At 40.1% G+C, this 20,783-nt stretch overlaps 1 protein-coding gene across 4 annotated transcripts in view; it reads left to right on the top strand.

Annotated features, from left to right (window-relative positions):
* Positions 1 to 3,287: 3,287 nt before the first annotated feature.
* Positions 3,288 to 20,783, top strand: part of PPP2R5E (protein phosphatase 2 regulatory subunit B'epsilon) — a 142,111-nt gene continuing 124,615 nt past the window's right edge. Inside the window, exons 1-2 of one of the 4 annotated variants that reach the window (XM_026000544.2) lie at positions 3,288 to 3,416; positions 5,616 to 5,779. In XM_026000544.2, the coding sequence (XP_025856329.1) occupies positions 5,623 to 5,779 (157 nt within the window). In that variant the 5' untranslated portion in view covers positions 3,288 to 3,416; positions 5,616 to 5,622. Of the gene's footprint in view, positions 3,417 to 4,618; positions 4,640 to 5,615; positions 5,780 to 20,783 lie in introns of those variants that run through there. The other 3 variants (XM_026000545.2, XM_072762561.1, XM_026000543.2) reach the window with 3 other exon arrangements.

Here is a 20,783-nt window from a genome sequence, read left to right as displayed (position 1 = left end):
ACCCAGGTGCCCCTAATTTGACATTCTTTAAGCCGAAATTTGGTTAGACTTCTTAGATTGTTATTTAAACTTTGAAATGTGGCTGTCAAAGATCTAGTACTAAAACTGTCGAAGATCTAGTATTAGAAGTGTCAATTCTGCTTTGTTTTGGTGTTTGTTTTCCAGTGTTTTTTTTGCAAAGGACCCTGGTAAAGTCGTCTATTTTCTACAGGTTACTTTAATTAAACCTAGATAATACCATCAGTAAATCTACTTAGTTGAACCTATCAGATTGCAATGTCACTGTTGACAGGGACTGACTGAGTAGGACTGCCACTGCCCACCCCCTGGAAATGGGTAACTTCCACTTCTCCTTAAGGACATCTCCTATGCTGTTGTAGGCCAAGAGAGGAGTCCATGAACTGAGTGTGGGTCACCTATTCTGCATATAAAATATTAATTGATCTTAATGACTATTTTTCAATTAGAATGAAGCATAAGCAGATGTCCTCATATTTTATTCTTCTTCATTCCAAATGGATTGCCCTGTACTATTCCTGGAACGTATACAACCCTGGCTTGCGTGGACTTCCTTTAGAAAATATTGTCCAAGGAACAATTTCTCACATAGGCAAGGATGTTCCCATTTTAAAAGATCTGCTCATTTCAGTTACTCAGCCATTTTATAGAAAATGAAAGTTTTGAAATGAATTCTTTATAGAGATCCATAATTTTCAAGCAAAATCCCCACTCTGCAAAATGTGAAATGTTCTAAGCAACAGCTGTGAGCATTTCAAACGTGCAGTACTCTTTGACGGTCCAACTGTTGCCAAGGAAAATGGAGCTGGCTTTAAAATTTTCCTTGGTTTTAATTCTGCATTTCCCTCAATCAGAGATTGAGCAAAAAAAGTTCTGCATGGCTGGGACACTGAACTTTTCAGGAAGACTGGCATATGAAATCGAGATTAAAAAAATGTAGTTTCTTGAAGGTAGGAAGGATGGTATCCTAGCCATTCTTTTTATAAAGCCTAGTGATGAACTTTGCAAAGCAAAAATGGGCACTATCTTTACAATGGCCAATCTTTTGGAGTCAATGCTGGGGGAGACTGCTTCCACCTAAGAAAGCCATCTTTTCTTGTCCCCCCCCCCTTTTTTAAGATTTTATTTATTTATTCATGAGAGACACAGAGGGAGGCAGGGACATAGGCAGAGGGAGAAGCAGGCTCCCTGTGGGGTCCTGATGTGGGACTCCATCCCAGGATCCTGGGATGACGACCTGAGCCAAAGGCAGCCACTTCATCACTGAGCCACCCAGGTACCCCTTTCATTAGTTCCAAATGGATGTTTAAAAAACTCTTTCATGGCACAGAATTTTTTTTTTTTTCCTCTCAAGATCCACTTAGGGGAGTGTGGCTAAAAATATGCAACACCTGAGTGTTAACACAAAGAAGAAATGCACTTTTGGGGGTTACCTCTATATATGGTACATAGTTTTATTTCCTAACGGTATAGAAAACATGATAAAATGGTGAGGGAGGTAAACTAGGCTACAGTACACACACGATATTAAAGGGAAAAGAATACTGGACGGAAGTACACCAAAATGCTAACTAATAGTGGTTATCTCTGAATTGAAGGATTCTAATTTTTTTTTTTTCCCGTCTTCCAAGTTTTTAACAACTGGAGACCTGACGTTTGTGGTTAACATTAAGAATTTCTTTCTCCCTCTCCCGCGCCCCCTCCCCCCCCCAACCCCGATCCCCCAAAGAGACGTGCCTAGCGTACATTCAGATAGAATGACAGCCCCAATAACATCCTCTGGAAATTGCGTCATATGGATTTGGGCTCACCGAGGATGTTAAACACATCTCAAATAGTTCATTACTTGATCTAGCTAGAGTTGAGTGCAGTCTTCTCCAAAAACTCCTTCGGACCCAACCTGCCCACTAAAACCTCACACGGTCTTGCAGTCTGAGCTCTTGTGCAGCCGAGGGCCCGCGCATGTGATCCGGAGAAATGATCGCAGAGCGCGGGGGACAGTGTTCCCACCTGCGTGAGCTACGCTGGTCTGGCCCCTAGCAAGGCTTGCAAGGAGGTTCAGGGAGCTGATACTCAAAGCAGAGGTTTAGGTAACAGGAGACGAGGCGAGACAGGATCCGGGGCGATACGCAGCCCTCGGCCCAGGCCCAGAGGCTCAGCGGGGCTGCCGGGGGTTCCACAGCGAGCTGCAAGGGGCCGCTTTACACAAACGGGCGCGCGGGCGCGGGCGGGCGCGGGCGGGAGGTCTTCTCTCTCGCGGCGCTCCTTTCAGCGCCGGTACGTCCTGAGGGGGACTCCTCAAGCCCAGGAGGGCAGCCTCGCCCCGGAAGGGGGCGAACCCAAGGCCCCGGGGCTCCCCCACCTCTAGCCGACCCTCGCCCCCGGAATCCTCGGGCGGAAGACGGCCGCTGCCCAGGGGAGCCGCACTGCGCGGAAGCCGGCCACCCCGTGGATGCGTCGCTCGCACGCCCCGCGGCTCGCAGGAGCTCCTCAGAGGCCTAGCGGCCGCGGCGCACCCCTCTTCAGCCGACCCAGCCGCCTGGCGGAAGCTGCGGCGGCGCGGCCGGCGAGCGCGGCTGCATCCGGGTCCTTCTCGCCTCAGCCCAATCCTCGGCCTCGTCTCTTCCCACCCTCCGGTTTCTCCGCCCCCCCGCCGCCAATCCCTGGTCGGCTCTCAGTCGAACCTGCTGGCAGTGGAGTGAAGGCGGACGGGGGCCAATGAGGCCTCGCTTCCCGTTTGAAGCCTCCAATGAGTGGGCGCCGGAGGCGGGCGCTGCTGGCCAGAAGGTTCGGTTGCGCGTGTGCCATGGACTCAGCCGCCCGGTGATATTGACAATAGGAGAGAGAAAGGGGCATTGACGGGGACCCACCGCGGGTACCAAAGGGCGGCTCTGGCAGCGGCGGCTCCAGCTCCAGCGGCTCCTCCTCCTCCTCCTTCCTTCTCCCGCTGCCGCTGCGGATCCGGTCTTCCTCCCTCCCTTCCCCCCCTCCCCACGTCGTCGCCGCCGCCGCCGCCGCCGGGTCCGGGGCAACGAGCAGAGGCGCCGCCCGCCGGGAATGTGAGCGAGGAGCCACCGGCGGAGCCGCAACGGGGTCGGTGCCGATTTGATGGGACGGGCCCGCGGGGGAGGGTCGTGAGGCCGCCGCCGCCGCCGTCGCCGCCGGAGCGCTGAGCTTCAGGTCCGGCCGTGAGGCCTAGAGGCGCCGCCGCCGCCGCCGCCGCCGCGGAACCGGAGGGACGCCGCGCCGGACAGCCGTCGCCCCGGGCTCCCTGCCGCTGTCCGGACCGCCCCCCGCACGTCCCGGCCCCGCCACCTGTCCCCGCCGCGGCCCTCACGCCGTTCTCCCGCCCCTCGAAACCACAGATCATCTTCGGATTCTTCCCCAGAAGCTTCAAGGTAACTTCGTCCCTCCAGCATCTCGGCTTGCCCGCTCCCCTTGCTCTTCCCCGTCCTCCCGAGGAAGCTGCAGGACACCGGCCTCGGGAAGGCCTGGCCGGGGCAGGCGAGGGGTGCGGTGCGGTGGGGTGGGTGTGGGAGAGGGAGAGCCCGTCCCACTTGTCTGATTTACCTGCAAATGCTTCTGACGATGCCTCTCATTCACTCTGCCCGTCTCACCCGCCCCCCCCCCGCTCCGGCATCGGAGGCAGATTCTTGTCCCCCTTTATCCACTGACGGGGACGGGGGGGTGGGGGGAGGAAGCCGGTGGCGGGGGGGTTGGTGTAGTGAGCAGGATTCTGTAACAGCTTATCCTCTCCAGGGCTTTGGGGGGTGGGGTGGGGTGGGGTGGGAGCAAAGGGAGTATGTCAGCATCCCTACAGACCAACCCATTCCCTGTCTCTCTCCTCCACCCCAGTAACCCCCTTGGATTACCCCGAGCCTTGGAAATACCCCGTGCCCGCTGCTTAGACGATGATAAAGCTTCGGGCGTCCCGGTCCAGGGCGAAACCTGTTTCCCCGGGCTTTGCACGGACCCACTGCTACTGCAAGTTCAGTTCTGCAGCGCTTTAGGGTTGAGATGCTTGACGTTTATTCTGGGCCGCGGGCAGCAGGGGCAAATGATGTTAAAAAAAAAAAAAAGAAAAGAAAAATGCTAGCAATAAATCATCTTTAGAAATGGGAGATGAGGAATAAAGGAGACAAAAAGAGTGATGGAAGAACAGGATTTACCGAAACCTTGCGTTGTTAGGGTTAAATGAAATTGGAATAATTCACATACCACATTGGAAAAGCTGCCTCTAAATTTACAACATACAAATGTGATGTGGAGCTTCTTGCTGATGCAGTCATTGTGAAAAATTTTAACTGATCTTACTTCTTCTATAGTCATTCATAGTTTGCAATTCCATTTTGAGTCTGTCATACTTTTTTAAGGCTAAATTAGGTAGATTTTTAAAAACTTAAATTTTTTTTTTTTTTTTTTTTTAAGGAGAACCAAACAAGACTTCAAAATTCCAAATGTCAAGATTCTGGGTTTTGATTTTTTTAGTTTATCTTTTTCTGTTTTTTATTGTGTCAGAATCTGGATAATCCAGATAATGTTTTATTCTTGCATGTTCAAGAAGAAACTCACTTACCTTTTAATTTAGAGGTTAAACAGCCCTTATGTATTGGAATGACAGGTGAGTAATTGCATTTCAGTATTTCCCCCATATGCATTATTTTTATTCAGGTCTGCCATTAATCTTGCTTGGAGCCTCCGTGCCATGAAAATGGTGGCATCTGTTTAAATTGAAATTGAGCTCAAGACTTGTTACTTTTTAGGAACTAGCCTTCATTTTAATAATTTGAGAGGGATAACAAAATCTGAAAGAACTGTTCAGTTTGAGGGAATGAAAATTAATATTTGACTATGAACCTGAACTCAACTTGGTTGTTTAACTAGTTTGTGAATTTGTGTTTTCATTTCAACTTTGGTGCAAGATTTCATCATAATTAATGACTTAAGATGGCTTCATTCAAAAAGAAGACTTCTTTGAAATGCTCTTAATTATGCCTTTTATGTGTTCTGTTTAAAGTAATTTAACCTGTCCTCATTGGTGGTGTGGTATAGTTTATCATAGCTAACACAGCACATTGCATTAAAAGTCATGCCTGGGTAGTTTTAGTAGTTGTAAATTCCACCTTGCTGTGGTAGATTGGTGTAGATTCTAAAAGTACAATAAGAGTTTTAACTCCAGAGCCCATTCGTAATATTAAATATCTTGGGAAAATGTATTGATGGAAGTTTTCCAGTGGTAGAATAGTTCCAAAAACATTTCAGGAATCTCAAGATGAGAAGAGCCGTGCAGTTAGAAAATGAGTAGATGGCGTAGAAGAGTTCTTTAGTGTCAATGAGCATCTTTAATGCTTATCAGAGTGGGAGCGGCACATGCATTAGAACTACAATACTGCTTATATGGTACTTAAAATACTTTGTTTTTCATCAAATTTTCATGTTTCCCCATTGAACATGCAACTTTTCTGAATTGATTTTATTTGCTTTCTTCATCACATATTCCAATTTTCATGCATATTGTATATGGAAATTTTAGAATTTGTAATTCACATGTATGCTTCCGCCTTGGGAATATGTTTATGATACCTCTTTCTCTTCAGTAGGGATATGTCCTCAGCACCAACTACTCCTCCATCAGTGGATAAAGTAGACGGATTTTCTCGGAAGTCCGTCAGAAAAGCCAGACAGAAGAGGTCGCAAAGTTCCTCACAGTTTAGGTCTCAAGGCAAACCTATTGAGTTAACACCTCTGCCGCTGCTAAAAGGTAAGGCTCATGGCCAGGTGATGGATTCCTTTCTAGTTGATCATTTTGTATCTACATATAATTTCCTTTTTGTAGAATTTCATATTTGTTAAAGTTCTGTGTTGCAAATTGAAGGGATGGGAGATTTCAGACATGTTGAAGTTACTGCTATATGGGCAGATATACCCACTTTCCAGTTTAAAGGGCTCAATTTAATATAAATAGCTGTGGACGAATGAAATCTATTTTCAGGAAGATCTCTCACATTGATAAAGAGGGAAACTGAATGCCAGAGAAACTGTAAGATGCCTAGGTCTGTGTTTTACTTTTTTTTTTCTGTTGACATTTATATGTATATATATGTATAGTATGTGATAACAGCTACAAATTGTACAGTTTTAGTCACAGGAAGTAGACCTACTAGAGGAGATGGTACCATTAACTTAGGAGATGGTATCGTAACATAGAAAATCATGTTTGAAAGAATTCATTTTTAAAAATCAAGAAAAAGTGGTCAGGTAGTAATTGCATCTCCAGATAATACATTTAGAAAACCTGATAAACATGTTTAATACTACTTTTCTCTTTCCTTTGGGATAAATTAAAAGGACAAGTTTTTAATATGAAAATTGCCTTTTCTAAATTAGACTTTGCAATTTTTGTTTGTTTATATGTGGATTTTTCCTGTTCTTTTTAATTTTCATCTGTTTGTTTTATGTTTATGAACAGGCATGTTTGAAATACATCAGAATATAGCATGTATTTACAGCTTGGGAACTATCAGAATCTGCCTTTGAAAGTAGATTTTTATCTCCTGAACACTTAGAAAAGTGAGGAGAAAGGGAACATGAACAAAACCAGTGTACTTCCATAGCTCAGAGGAAATCAGAAAACCTGGTTTGCTGGTTCGTTAGTGAACATTTACTTCTGTAACAGTTTGTGAAATTAGAAGGCATTATGAGAAATACTGGAGTTTGACCAGAAAAGATCCTCAAAATTTAGAGAAGGGTATTTCAGGCTTCTATTTTTCCACATATGGACTTTTTTTTTTTTTTTTTTTTTAAGGGAGGAAGAGTCATAAATGAGATTCTGAGGTTTATACTTGGTATTAGTGGAAACTAAATGAATTCTGATTATAATAAAGATATATCTACTAGTCAGTAAAAAGATGAGCTCTTATGAGTTTGTAGGGGAGGAAGATTTAGCTAAAGGTTTTGCTGGTAAAAATGAAAAAGTCTTTGTGAGGCTTTAGAAGAAAAATGAGGGAAAAACTCTAGAGATAAAACTAATCATGTTTGAAATACAAAGTTGAGAGGCATATGGATTCTTTAGTAACTTATTTAATCGGAACTAGACATATAATAGCTATTAGCATGATTATCTGGCCAAGGACTTTATTTTGAGAAAGCAGATTAAGCTTTTTGAGGTTTAGAAAGAATTTTAAACTTTATTGTTAAATTCATTTCTTGGGGCTCATGGTAAACATTTAAATTAGAACTGAACTGACTACTCATTGGTTTTGCGGGTAGTGAAAAGGCATGCCTGGGAAGAATTTGGCACATTTTAAGATTTTGTTGTTCCTTGTCTCATTTTTTTATCATGGTAAAATATACCTAACAACAAATTGACCAGTTTAACTATTTTTAAGCATGCACTAAGTGTGACATTAGGTACATTTACACTGTTGTGAATCCATCTCCACCAACAATCTCTAGAACTTCTCTATTTCCCTGCAACTGCAACTGTATCCATTAAACACTAACCGCCCACCCCCCTCGCTTAACCTTAGCCCCTTGGTAAGTAATCGCCATTCAGTTTTCTATCTTTATGAATTTGATTACCCTAAGTCTTTTGGTGGCTGGATTATTTCACTCAGCAACATGTCTTCAAGGTTCATCCATGTTGCAGTATATGTTAGAATTTCCTTCCATTGAAGCCTAGCTAATATTCCCCTGAGTGTATATACCATATATTATTTATCCATCTGTCAGTGGACACTTGGGTCATTTTCACCTTTTGGTTATTGTGAATGTTGCTATGGACATGGGTGTACAAGTGTGTCTGAGCCCCTGCTTTCATTTCTTTTGGGGACATGCCCAGAAGTGCAATTGCTGGATTATATATTTAGTTTTTTGAGGAATTGCCAGACTGTTTTCCATAGCAGCTGTACCATTTTACCTTCTTACCATCAGTGCACAAAGGTTCCAATTTCTCCACGTCCTCACCAATACTTGTTATTTTCTGTGTTTTTGATAATAGCCACCATAATGTGTGTGAAGTGGTATTTCATTGTGGTTTTGATTTGCACTTCATTTCTGGCTAATGAATAATGTTGAGCATCTTTTCATGTGCTTATTGGCCATTTGTATATCCTTTTCTCATTTTTTTTATTTTTTATTTTTTTCCTTTTCTCATTTTTTTAAGTGAAGTCTGATAATATTGAAAAATTTCCAAGAACTTTGCTTTCCAGGAATATGATTTTTGTGACCTTATGTATTTTGCCAGCATGGGAGAATTGGAGAGTAACAGGACCATATCGTACTAGATATATGCACAGCTTAATTCCAGACAGACTGAAAGTGATGCTTGTATAGCAAGCATATTCTGGGAAAATATTCTGGAAAGCACTCCACAAATTAGATTTCTCTGTCTATAGAATAACAAAGTCCGATGTAGGTTTCAGAAATGTTTATTTGCTCTTTTTAGAGAATATAAAAGTTTGTTAAATGACATTTCTTTTTCTTAGAATGGATTGAGTTTTGTGTGTTATCTTCTCAATAACTTTAGGAACTAATTTATGGCATATAAAGAAAATATAGGAGGAATTTCTTTATTTTTCTACCATTTCCTTAGGAGAGATCAGAATAAATTATGTGCGCATGCCAAAGGATAGTTATTGATTTAATTTTCTGTAGTACTGCTTTGACCAAATTGGAAGATTTGAGTTAATTTTATTTGGCAGTATAATATAAATGGCAGTTGAATTTTGTGGGTTGCATTAAAGAAGAAAGTAAAATTCATGGCCTCAAGATCTTTAATTTTGGAGGAGTTTGAAAATGGAAATTGTGTTGTTTTATAACTCATCTTTTTAATACATAATTTTTGAAAACTCAAACATTAGGTTCATTGATGATCACTTGTTTTGTGTGTATCCATTATCAGAATGTTTATAATATGCATCATAATATTTGACTGACTTATAAGTAATACGACCATTAGTATTTTATTTATTTATTTATTTTAAGATTTTATTTATTTATTCATGAGAGAGACAGAGAGAGACAGAGACATAGGCAGAGGGAGAAGCAGGCTCCATGCAAGGAGCCCGACATGGGACTGGATCCTGGAACCCCAGGATCACACCCTGGGCCTAAGGCAGGCGCTAAACCGCTGAGCCACCCAGGGATCCCCGACCATTAGCATTTTAAAAGTCTCTTCACTTGCAGAACTTAACCAACTAAAAGGAAAGATTTGTCTTTTTTGTGTCTTTTCTAATGGGGAGGGTTTTGAAATTTCTATCAAGAATGTTTTCTCTATAGAGAGCAATGCCAGCAGGTTGTTTTGTGTACATAGCTGGCTTTTCCTCAGCTACTTATAATGAAGTAGAGACTTTTGAACTTTCTCCACCTTTATGTGCTTTTGAAAATATTTTCAGAGAGTCTTTTTTTTTTTTTTAAATTTATGATAGTCGCACAGAGAGAGAGAGAGAGGCAGAGACACAGGCAGAGGGAGAAGCAGGCTCCATGCACTGGGAGCCCGACGTGGGATTCGATCCCGGGTCTCCAGGACGGCGCCCTGGGCCAAAGGCAGGCACTAAACTGCTGCGCCACCCAGGGATCCCTTTTCAGAGAGTCTTAAAGGTTTTGAGCTTGAAGGACTTTTACTCAAGGGAAATTTAGTAAAGGTTTGAGTGCTTTATGTAGAGACTTGGGTACTTTCCTTGTTCCTACATAGCATGACATGAAGCAAGCTCTGATAGTTATCTATTTTAATAAGGACAAGTACACTAAACACTTAGGGAATAGACATATACATTTATAATAATAATAATAGTAATAGTAAGTAGTAGGAGCAGTAGTAGTACTGCCAGATTAGGTGATTTGTTCTCTCCCCACTCCATCCTTCCATGCCGTTTCCTTCTTTCTTTGACTTTAAAAGCTTATATAGGTTTAGGTTTGAAATGTTTTTGAAAAGTACCACCTCTTTGAAGATGGGATTATATGAGAGTGGTGTCATTATTTTTAGCCTCATAACTCCCCTTATGTTTTTGAGACATTTTGCTAATAGTTTGGACATTCAGTATTAAACTTTCCAAAAACTGTGATAACTGGAGGTACTCTTCAGAAACTCTGCCTCTGGGTGTTAAAACTTTTAGATGAGTAACACTGTGTTTCTATAAATTTCTTTAATGAAAACTTTTTTTTTTTTTAATCTCTAGGCTTGTGATTCAGCTTACATGTTTTTTAGGGTGACAGTTTATGATGATTTTAAAAATCCCAATTTAAAACTAGTGTTTAGGGGCACCTGTGAATGGCTCAGTGGTTGAGCATCTGCCTTTGGCTCAGGTCATGGCCCCGGGGCTCTGGGATCAAGTTCTGCTGCATCAGGCTCCCTGCATGGAGCCTGTTTCTCCCTCTGCCTGTGTCTCTGCCTCTCTCTCTGTGTTCCTCATGAATAAATAAATAAAATCTTAAAAAAACAAACAAACTAGTGTTTAAGCTTTTCTAGCTTTTGGGTGGGATAATTTTTTTCATCCATATCTGTTTCAGATAGTGTAAACAAGGAATATGCAGAAGTAATTCCCAGTTTTTATAATTGGTTAGTGCTCTGAAGTGTATTTATAATAAGAATAGTTTCTTAAGGAATAATGTCCTTTGTTTTAGTGTTTACCATTTTCCTTGTACTGTGCAGTGTCACATGAGGGAAAGTACATGGGCCTTGTTGCTTGCAAGAGTCCTCATTCACTCACTAGTTGTGTTTTCCGGGGCAAGTATGTTAACTCCTGAGAGCCTTGGTTTTCTTGTCTACCAAATGGGGATGGTTATAACAGTCAATAGATGTGACAGTGCCACGTTCAATAAATCCTAGCTACTGTTATTTAACTGGGCTCTTAGAAGTTAAAATATGAATAATGTGGAATTATTTCACTTTTTATATTTTTTCAGCAAAAAGTTGAAATTGGAAATCTCTCAGAAAACTATGAAACACGACCATTGTTTTGTAGGGGTGAATCTTTTTCAACCAAAATATTTGAAGAAACAGTTTGCAAATGTATTGCACTTTGTAGACTAGTTATTTTAAACACCTTTTTTGGAGATTTTCACTGAATACATTGGTATCCTGCTACATTTTTTAGTGTATTCGTTTTTTTTTAATTTATTCATTTTTTGAATAGATAATGTAGTTATATGGTTCAGATCTCAAAAAGTACAGAGTACTTTTGAGAGTACAAAAGTACAAAGTACTCCTTGTTTTTATTTTTTTTTTAAAGATTTTATTTATTTATTCATGAGAGACACAGAAAGAGAGGCAGAGACACGCAGGCAAAGGGAGGAGAAGCAGGCTCCATGCAAGGACCTTGATGTGGGACTCGATCCTGGGAATCCGGGGTCAGGCCCTGAGCCAAAGCAGATGCCCAACCACTGAGCCACCCAGGCGTCCTGAAAAATCTTCTTCCTAACATGGTTCTCCTGCTTGCCTTTCGCAGAAGCAACCAATCATGATATTCTTCTATAGAAGATAAAGACATTCTTAAACCCTTCATTGATTTCGAAGTGCGTTTTGCAGCCCGAAATTATGTGCATATTTTGTATATGTATGTCCAGTTTTTAAACGGGAGCATTACATAGTATTTTTCGGATTCTTAAAGCGGTGTTCAAAAAGGGTTAAGAACCACTGATCTAGTTTGTACCTTAAATTAATGATGCATGTTCTTTTGACAATGAAATTGGCATGTGAATGTTTGTGTCTGGTTTTATGAAATAATTGTAAGTTTTCCTTCTGAACTAGAAGAATATCTATGAGGTCAGAGGTGTTAACTTTCAACTTTGCAGCCTTTGAGACAATGTAGCAATATTTTTCTTTATGGAAGAAATTATGAGATTTTTCACAAAACGAAGTATCAGTTGCACTGTTTTCATGTGTGAAAGATTATACTTAGTTGTAGTGAGGAGGTATTTCATTTAGTTTTAGGGAGAAATATTATTTCTTGATATATCCTAATAGTTTATAGCATAGAGAAAATTTCCATACAGAGTTGTTTGTGGGCCAGAAGATATTGAGAGTAAGCATACCTGATTAATCATTTAAAAGTAGGATAGCAACTTGCATTCATATCCCATTCCATCTGAGTATGATAATTACTGCTTAGTTCTTAACCTTGGGTTCGTGGGTGTCTGGTTGAGGATAGGATATGGGCTTTGTGGGTGGGCTTTCAGGTTCTAAGACCCTCCTAAAATTATATGTAAAGTATCTGTGGGTGTGCATTCTTTTTGGAGAGCAGAGTTCACTGCTTTCCTCAGATTCTGGAAGATTTAGCTCTTCCCTTCTTGTTCTTTCCCCATAGTTAAGAGCTTTGAGTTAGACCAAAAGATTGGGAATTGTATTCTTATTTTCTGAGTATCATATTAACTGTATTTAGACACAGATGCATTTGACACTTAACAGTAAACATGTTAAACTATAAACAGAATTCATCGTAATGTGGGTCTCTCCAGGATATGACTCAGCCCAGGCATAAAATATTGAGGTGCCAAATGAGTCTTCTCATAAGGTAAGGTGTCCTTTTCTACCTAGAACTTTCTTTCCCTGACTTCATATCATTCTTCAAGTTTTATCTTACCATGGGACTTTCTTAGTAAGTGTCCCTCTTGACTTTTAAAAATAGTCTTTGAAGTTCCTAACAGTCTATTGTATCTTGCATTATATTTATAATCTTTTTTGTTTTTTTAAGATTTTATTCATTTATTCATAGACACAGAGAGAGGCAGAGACACAGGAAGAGGGAGAAGCAGGCTCCATGCAGGGAGCCCGATGTGGGACTTGATCCCGGGTCTCCAGGATCATACCCCAGGCTTCAGGCGGCGCCAAACCGCTGCGCCACCAGGGCTGCCCTTATATTTATAATCTAAAATTATTTTTCTTTGTTGGTTCACTTATGTGTTATCTGTTTTCCCCCATTAGAATATAATCTTCAGTGTAGAAACCTTTTACGTCCAGGGCTTAGATCGGCTTAGAACATCGTTCGTCTTCAGTAAATATTTGTTAGCCAATTAATTACTATTGTTAGTTGACATCTGAATTATTAGTAATAGTATAGACATTTATTTTCCTTAGTATTAAAATTTTTTTCCCCAAAATCCAGGTCATGCAAGTTTTATTTTAACTTATAATTTATACAAGGTTACAGATTTGTTTAATGAAGACTTTTTATTTTTAGAGGATCAAATTCTTGAGTGCTCACTTAAAATCCTGAGTGAGGCTTTATGCTTTGGTAATTCTGCCTGTTTTAGGTTAAGAACAGAAGTATCTTGTGGAGAGAGGATGGAATGGATTTTGTGTGACATACTAAGTGATTCCTTTTACTTAGGGGATTCATCACTTGGTGTTTTGCAGCAGATGTTAAATATAGTGGAACACTGTTTTTCTGCTGATGTTTGAGGACTGAACTGTGGGCTAATCAAATCACCAGACTTTCTTTATATAGTTTAAGAGGGAATAGCATAGCTGAATATTATAATGGGCTTTCAGAGCAAGGTTTTATGGTTAAATTTTCTCATCTTTAAAGCTTACTTTATAATAATGTTAGCTCTTAATATTAATTAGATTTTGTAGTGCTTGCAAAAGAACAGTAACGTTTCTAGATATTTCTAAAATGCTGGGTAAGATAGTTCTTTGGTTTGTTTGCAAATGATGACATGACATCCTTTTTTACTACTTAAAAGTACTTTTCTACTCTTTTTTTTGAAAATTTTCTGAAAACAAATATGGGATCTTATTTTTACGTTGCAGTAGAATTAAGCATATGATGAATATATTGATTGGACGATATGATATTATGTTATATTTTTGCTTAACCTAGAACAATATATATGTAATATATACAACATGTTTTAAAAGTTTTTTTAAAAAGATTTTATTTATTTGAGTGAGAGAGCAGAAAGCATGTGAGAGAGATCATAAGCAGGAGGGAGGGGTAGAGAGAGAAGCAGACTCTCTCTGCTGAGCAGATAGCCCAATGTGGGGCTCGGTCCCAGAACCCTGGATCATGCCCTGAGCCAAAAGCAGAGATTTAACCAGTGGAGCCTCCCAGTGCCCCTATATATAAGCATGTTATCTAAGTAAGGCAGGTGGCCTCCCTAAGGTAAGAAAGGAGGCCCCAGGGCCACACACCCCTAGGTTTGAATTTTGAGTCGGTTCACAGCTGTGTGATTTTCTTTCTTTCTCTTTTTCTCTTCTCTTCTCTTCTCTTCTCTTCTCTTCTCTTCTCTTCTCTTCTCTTCTCTTCTCTCTTCTCTTCTCTTCTCTTCTCTTCTCTTCTCTTCTCTTCTCCTTTCCTTTTTTTCCTTCCATCTTTCTTTCTTTCTTTCTTTCTTTCTTTCTTTCTTTCTTTCTTTCTTTCTTTCTTTCTTTCTTTCGATTTTATTTATTCATTCATGAGAGACACAGAGAGAGAGAGAGAGACTGAGACACAGGCAGAGGGAAGAAGCAGGCTCCATGCAGGGAGCCCGATGTGGGACTGGATCCCGGATTTCCAGGATTGGGTCCTGGGCTGAAGGCAGCGCTAGACCGCTGAGCCACCGGGCTGCCCAGCTGAGTGTTTTCTTTTATCTCGCAATTGGGAGAGTATTAGAACCCACATCATATAGTCAGACTAAGTGCCATAAAGTAGATAAAGCACTTATTTCAGTGTTGGATACATAGTAGGGGTTGAAGAATATTAATTGTTATAATTGCAGGAAAAAACTGTGGAATAGGAAAATGCTTCTCTTTGTTTTTCAGTTGATTTTGATTCTCTTAATACTTTACATGGATTGTTTCCATTTAAGGAAGAAAAATATGGAGTATGTAGAGCTGTGGGAATCAGACTTTTAAAGTGAAAAGGAGAACTAGCTTTTATGGAATGAATAGTCTCAGCATTACTATTTAGTTAACGTCAGTTTCAGACTGGCTTCTCATTTCAGGAATAAGAACATAAAATGGCTAATGTAATTATTTCCAAGGGAAATTCCTCTCATGGAGGATTACCAGGTAAAATTAATGTTTGATAAGTTTATTTTGGAAGTAATCCACTAGGACAGGATCTCTAATCTTTTTTTCTCATTGCTTACTCATATCAGTAACAATAATGTATATATGTGTTTATACATTGTATACAGGTGCTATTTTACATATATACAATACAGGTTAAGAAAATACACAAATATAGAAAGTTAAAAAAAGATACTGCAATATAAAGTGTATAGATGATCTAATATTTAATTTTGGTGCTTCCTTTTCCTTTACCCATTCCCTCCAGCACAGGTACTGGCTCTGAGCACATCTTTATTTTTTATTTTTATTTTTTTCTCCATGATAGTCACACAGAGAGAGAGATAGAGAGGCAGAGACATAGGCAGAAGGAGAAGCAGGCTTCATGCACCGGGAGCCGACGTGGGATTCGATCCCGGGTCTCCAGGATCGCGCCCTGGTCCAAAGGCAGGCGCCAAACCGCTGTGCCACCCAGGGATCCCTGAGCACATCTTTATATTCAGATTTTGTTTGGAAGAGAGAAACTCTTCAGTTTAGAGCCTTGATTTTTAGCATTTTGTTTTAAGCCTGAGAGATGTGAAGAGTGGAATGAGAAAACTTCTTTATGTTCTTGAGGTTTTTGTCCAGGTTTTGAATTTATTGTACCTTAAAGAAACAAAATCTGAATTGAAGATTTTGCCAGTTTGAGAATTATCATAGATGGTTCTTTCTTGAGGGCGCTTGTCTTGCTGTTGACGGGTGGGTTTTAGAGGGCCCTCAACTCTCTTGAAATTCAGGCAGTATTTAGTGTCCCTGGGCAGAGGGTCATTTTTCTGGACAAAGGGTTCACAGCTCTCATCAGATTCTCAAAGGAGCTTCCCTGAAAGCTAGGAGCTACTGCTTTGTGGTGGGTATTGAGTTTCTTCACTTGAGAGAATTTGTTGTATAGTCCCTCTCTGTAGAAGGGAGATCTCTTGAGAAAAAACTTCTGCACGTCTCTCTTGACTTTAAGTTCTTTTGATACCAAATAGAATTTTTAAAGGTATTTGAAAGGTTGTCACATGACTCTAGCTTGGTTGTTTGGAACTTTTTGATCAGTATCATTTGAAAATTAAGCTGAGTAAATACTACCAATGGTAAACCAGAATGTACCTGTAAAAAAGCATTTATACTAGAATAGCTGTGGATCTGGAAGAAGCCATGAGGAGAAACTCAGGTTACCTTTGCTCGTGAAGAAGTAGTTTAGCAACCAGCAAAGGAGGTTGGGAAGGAGTGGGAGAAGGAAAGCAGTATCTATAGGTTCCACTGTGTAGCAGGTGATGTACTACATGGTGTCGCATTGAAGCTTCACAACAAAACCAAGAACAAGGCATGTTTGTTGTTAACTGAGGGCTGTGTAATTTGCCCACCCTTTCAGAGAGAGCCTGGCCTGTCTAGTTGCAGAGCCAGTGCCTTCTCTATTTATATGCATGAACATAGGTGAGCACTAGAGATAACCACCATCTTGCTCATGCTGTACTAGGAAGATTTACCAAGGGAACCATTTTACTACCTCTTGCAAGAACCTTGAAAATTGTGAGGAGACTGAAGTGATGAGAAGTGGAGAGGAGAAGAGGTTGGCATCCCCAGGCCAGTGGCAACCCTGTGAGTGGTGGGTGGTGGTGGAAAGAGTCATGGAAGAGCAGCAGGCCTCAAAGTCGGCTCTTTAGAAAGGCCGGTCAGTGCTGCCAAGAGGCAAGAAGGAAGGGTAGCCAGGCATCATGATGGCGAGGGTGGGGGAGGTGTGGAGGAGAGGAGGAAGATGCCACTCTGGATCCTGTGGAACTCATGTGCTGTCGTGATAAAGTCATGTCAATCATTGAGTGGTTTGGGTTGGCAAACCGGTAGCAGTGTGGCAGTGGTGTTCTTTACCATTCATCGTTTATCTTTACATCTTTGGGAACTAGCTTAACTAGGAAAGGGTGTGAGTCAAGTCAAGGTGATAATCCTGGCTTTGTGACCTGAAATCAGGTATTTAACGTTTTTGGAGCTTTAACCTCTATTTTGTAAAATGGGACTCACAGTTCCTAAGGTGGTTCTGAGGAGTGAGATAATGTGAGTAAGTTGCCTAATGTATGGTTGGCATATTGCTTCCCTTATCTTTCTGTTTGTCATTGATCTTTCTTTGAGTCACTCCTAAGGACTAAATCTTGTTTCAGATCTTGAGAGGGAAGAGGTCTGGTAAAAGTTCATCCATTCATGTAGGCATCATGAAAGACTTTGACCTTATGGTGATATTACATTTTAATTGAATTAGTTCATGGTTGCTGGTGTTGGAACACTGTTCACAGTAAAATGTTAAAACATTAAAAAACATGGATAAAATTGGGACTTGGCAGCATTTCAGGAAAAGTACTATCTTCTGCTAAGGAAGATGCAGGCTTTGGAATTAGCCTTTTACCCGAGTGCCTCCAGAAGACAATATCTGGAAATGGAAGGAGGTACCTCCTTTCCATATGTTATAAGGAATTCAGAATGGGTTCAGGCTTCTGAGGAGCTAGCTATCTTCTTCTATTAGCAGTTTGGAATCATAGCAAACATTTTTCTTTTTGAATGAATATTTTTAAATCAAGGACATTTGTAGCAGAAAGGAAGTTCCTTTTGAGAGTCAGAAGCCTACTTTGTCGCATCAAGTTAATTTTTCAGAAAGATAGTGATGTATCCAAAGGACTGGTGTTTTTCCCCAATTTGTGAGCAAAAGTCAAAACGAAAGCAGATTTATACAAAGAACTTTTTTTTCTTTCTTTTTTTAAAAAATGATTTTATTTATTTGAGACACACACACAGAGAGAGAGGCAGAGACACAGGCAGAGGGAGAAGCAGGCTCCATGCAGGGAGCCTGATGTGGGACTTGATCTTGGGTCTCCAGGATCAGGCCCCGGGCTGAAGGCGGCGCTAAACCACTGAGCCACCGAGGCTGCCCCTACAAAGAGCTTTTTAAAAATAAAAGGAAGTTTCAGTACTCTGTACTGCGCTGTCTTCCATGCATCCTTCTATATTTACTTCTTCATTTACAACTACTATAACTAATAAGAATCCTTGATGGTAACCAGTCATCTAGAAATAATTTAGAAATAATATTCATTTCACTTTAAGAAAACTTGAACACATCATTTTAATAAAAAACAGTTGAGCTGGGACGCCTGGGTGGCTCTGTGGTTGAGTGTCTGCCTTCAGCTAGGACGGGATCCTGGGGTCCTGGGATCGAGTCCCACATCAGGCTCCCCATGGGGCACCTGCTTCTCCCTCTGCCCGTGTCTCTGCCGCTCTCTGTCTCTCATAAATAAATAAATAAAATCTTTAAAACAAAAAAAACCCAGTTGAGTTGAAGTTCTGAAATTCAGTAGTTCTAAAATTTATCTGGCATGTGGCTAGATCTAGGGGGAGATCTGTCTGTAAGATTTCAGGTAAAAGTAACTTTGACATAACCTTTGGCTACTGAGGAAACTTTGTGCTTTACTACCTAGATTTAGTTATTCCTCAGAGATGTTGGATAGGGCTATATTTTGTTGTATTTAGATTTATATCTTAACATTGTAAAAGGCATTTCAACTAATGGTGGAACTTATTTAGGCTTTTCTGGTTCAGTGGGCTGTTCTAGAAATGGCCTATACTTTAGATACCTTTGGGCTTAGGAGTGGTGGACCCTGTACTCATACTCTCGAATTATGGTGAGGTTTAAATGAAATGAATTGTGTGCAAATGTTTTTCAAAGTGCGTATGAAGCAAATAGCTTTAAAAAGAGTCTGTATGTGGTCTGGCTAAATAGTCTCCTCCAAGGGCCTTATAGTCTCATTTTTGTAATTGTTCTGTGGAAGGTATGACTCACTTCATTCACTCATCAGATTTCTACTGAGCAGTGTGATGCACCAGGCATTGTGCTGGCAACACAGTGGTGAGCAAAAGAAGGTTGATGTGGTTCCTCTAAAAAGGCCATTGTAGCTGGAGGTCAGAGATTGATGAAGCTACTTAGGTTGTTGGAGCCAAATCATTCTGGCTGGGTTAGTTTGTCCTGATTCTAAGAGCATTTGTACGTATCTATAAATATATGATCGTTGAATATATAAATCACCCATAAATCCCCTACCCAGTCAGGGGGAATAATATATTTTCCCCTCATGTTTATATGTTGTGTTAATCTTAAAATTGTTTTTGTTCTGTAGGATACTTAATAGTCTTATAATTACTTTGAGATAGTCTTATTTTTGGAGTTGGAATTTTAAAAAATTCTCTTATGGTATCATTGGGCTTGTCATTTTATAATACTGAGGTTTCTTTGAAAACAACTTAATCATTGCTTGCTTAAAAAAGCAATACCAGGTTACTTCCTGGCTATAGACATGAAATGTACAAAATGTTAAAAACATACCAAGTCCCTTTAAAACTAAGTAAAATCCATCTGTGGGTCTACCCATATGCTCTATAGATGGCACTGTATTATTAAAGTACATGATCTTAAGTTCTCATGTGTTTTAATTCACTGTTTCATGAACTGCTGCCTGGAATAGTGGGGGACATAATACAATAGATTTAATTCATTAAGAAAATAAAAGTTTAGAAGATTAGAGCTGGAATTACTGTCAACACCAATTGATGTTCATTAAAGGAGAATGCAGGCAACAGTAAAACCACAGTTAGGCAAAGCAGTTAACATTGGTGGTGTTATGGTTTCTGTGAAGATTGGAAAAATAAATAATTGCAAGTATTTTAAATTTGGCAAAATGAATGAAGTTAAAAATTGAATCTACCTCCTTATCACTAGCTAATTTTATTAAATTATTAATAAAATTAAATTATTAAATTTAGCTATTAAATTATTGATTGTTATCTGTGCTGCATTCTCTGGGTGGTAAAAATTGGATAGAGTATGTGCTTTAGAACCAGTGCTGGAAGCAGAACTGGATTTGTGATGGTTTACATAAGGTGGAAAGCATCATCTAGGATTATCTCAGACTCTTACCTGTGGGAGAGTCTAACAAAATAAATAAAAGAACTATAGAGTTTGGAGTGTTTTTCTTTCTTTCTTTCTTTCTTTCTTTCTTTCTTTCTTTCTTTCTTTCTCTCTCTCTCTCTCTCTCTCTCTTTCTTTCTTTTTTTCTTTTTTTTCTTTCTTTTTCTTTCTTTCTTTCTTTCAGATTTTATTTATTCATGAGAGACACAGAGAGAGAGGCAGACACATAGGTAGAGGGAGAGGCAGGCTCCATGCAGGGAGCCAGATGTAGAACTCCATCCCCAGACCCGGGATCACGCCTTGAACTGAAGGCAGATGCTCAACCGGCATCCTATGGATGCCCAGGCATCCTGTGGAGTTTTTGATAGTACTTAAAAGATCACTCTTATACCTCAATGGTTAATGAATTTCAAAATGATTATAGAATCATTTCATGGTTAGTCAACAATGTACATTCCTGTAAGTGCAAATCTGTATTTAATATTAACAAAATCTTGGTGAAATTATGTTTCTTTACAGTTTTTTTTCTTTACAGTTTTATTTAATGGAATATTTTCTTTTGTGTGTTAATGTAGATAGGGCACTATACCTACATTTCTTGGCTAGAAAGACATTCTCCTTCCTTTTTTGGAGCAAGGCTGCTTATAATATTGTACTGTCTGTTAAGAGAATAATTTCTTCACATTAGGATGTCCTAGTTCATGATTGATATTCTTTTCTCTCCACAAATACCAGAATAATTGAGCAGTTATTTGCCTCTTTGTTGGCGAGATAGTCATGAAGTTTTTGCTTGACTCCAAGGAGATT

Source organism: Vulpes vulpes, chromosome 6 (assembly GCF_048418805.1).
Source record: "Vulpes vulpes isolate BD-2025 chromosome 6, VulVul3, whole genome shotgun sequence".
NCBI classification, from domain to species: Eukaryota; Metazoa; Chordata; class Mammalia; order Carnivora; family Canidae; genus Vulpes; species Vulpes vulpes.
This window is presented reverse-complemented; position numbering and strand designations above follow the sequence as displayed.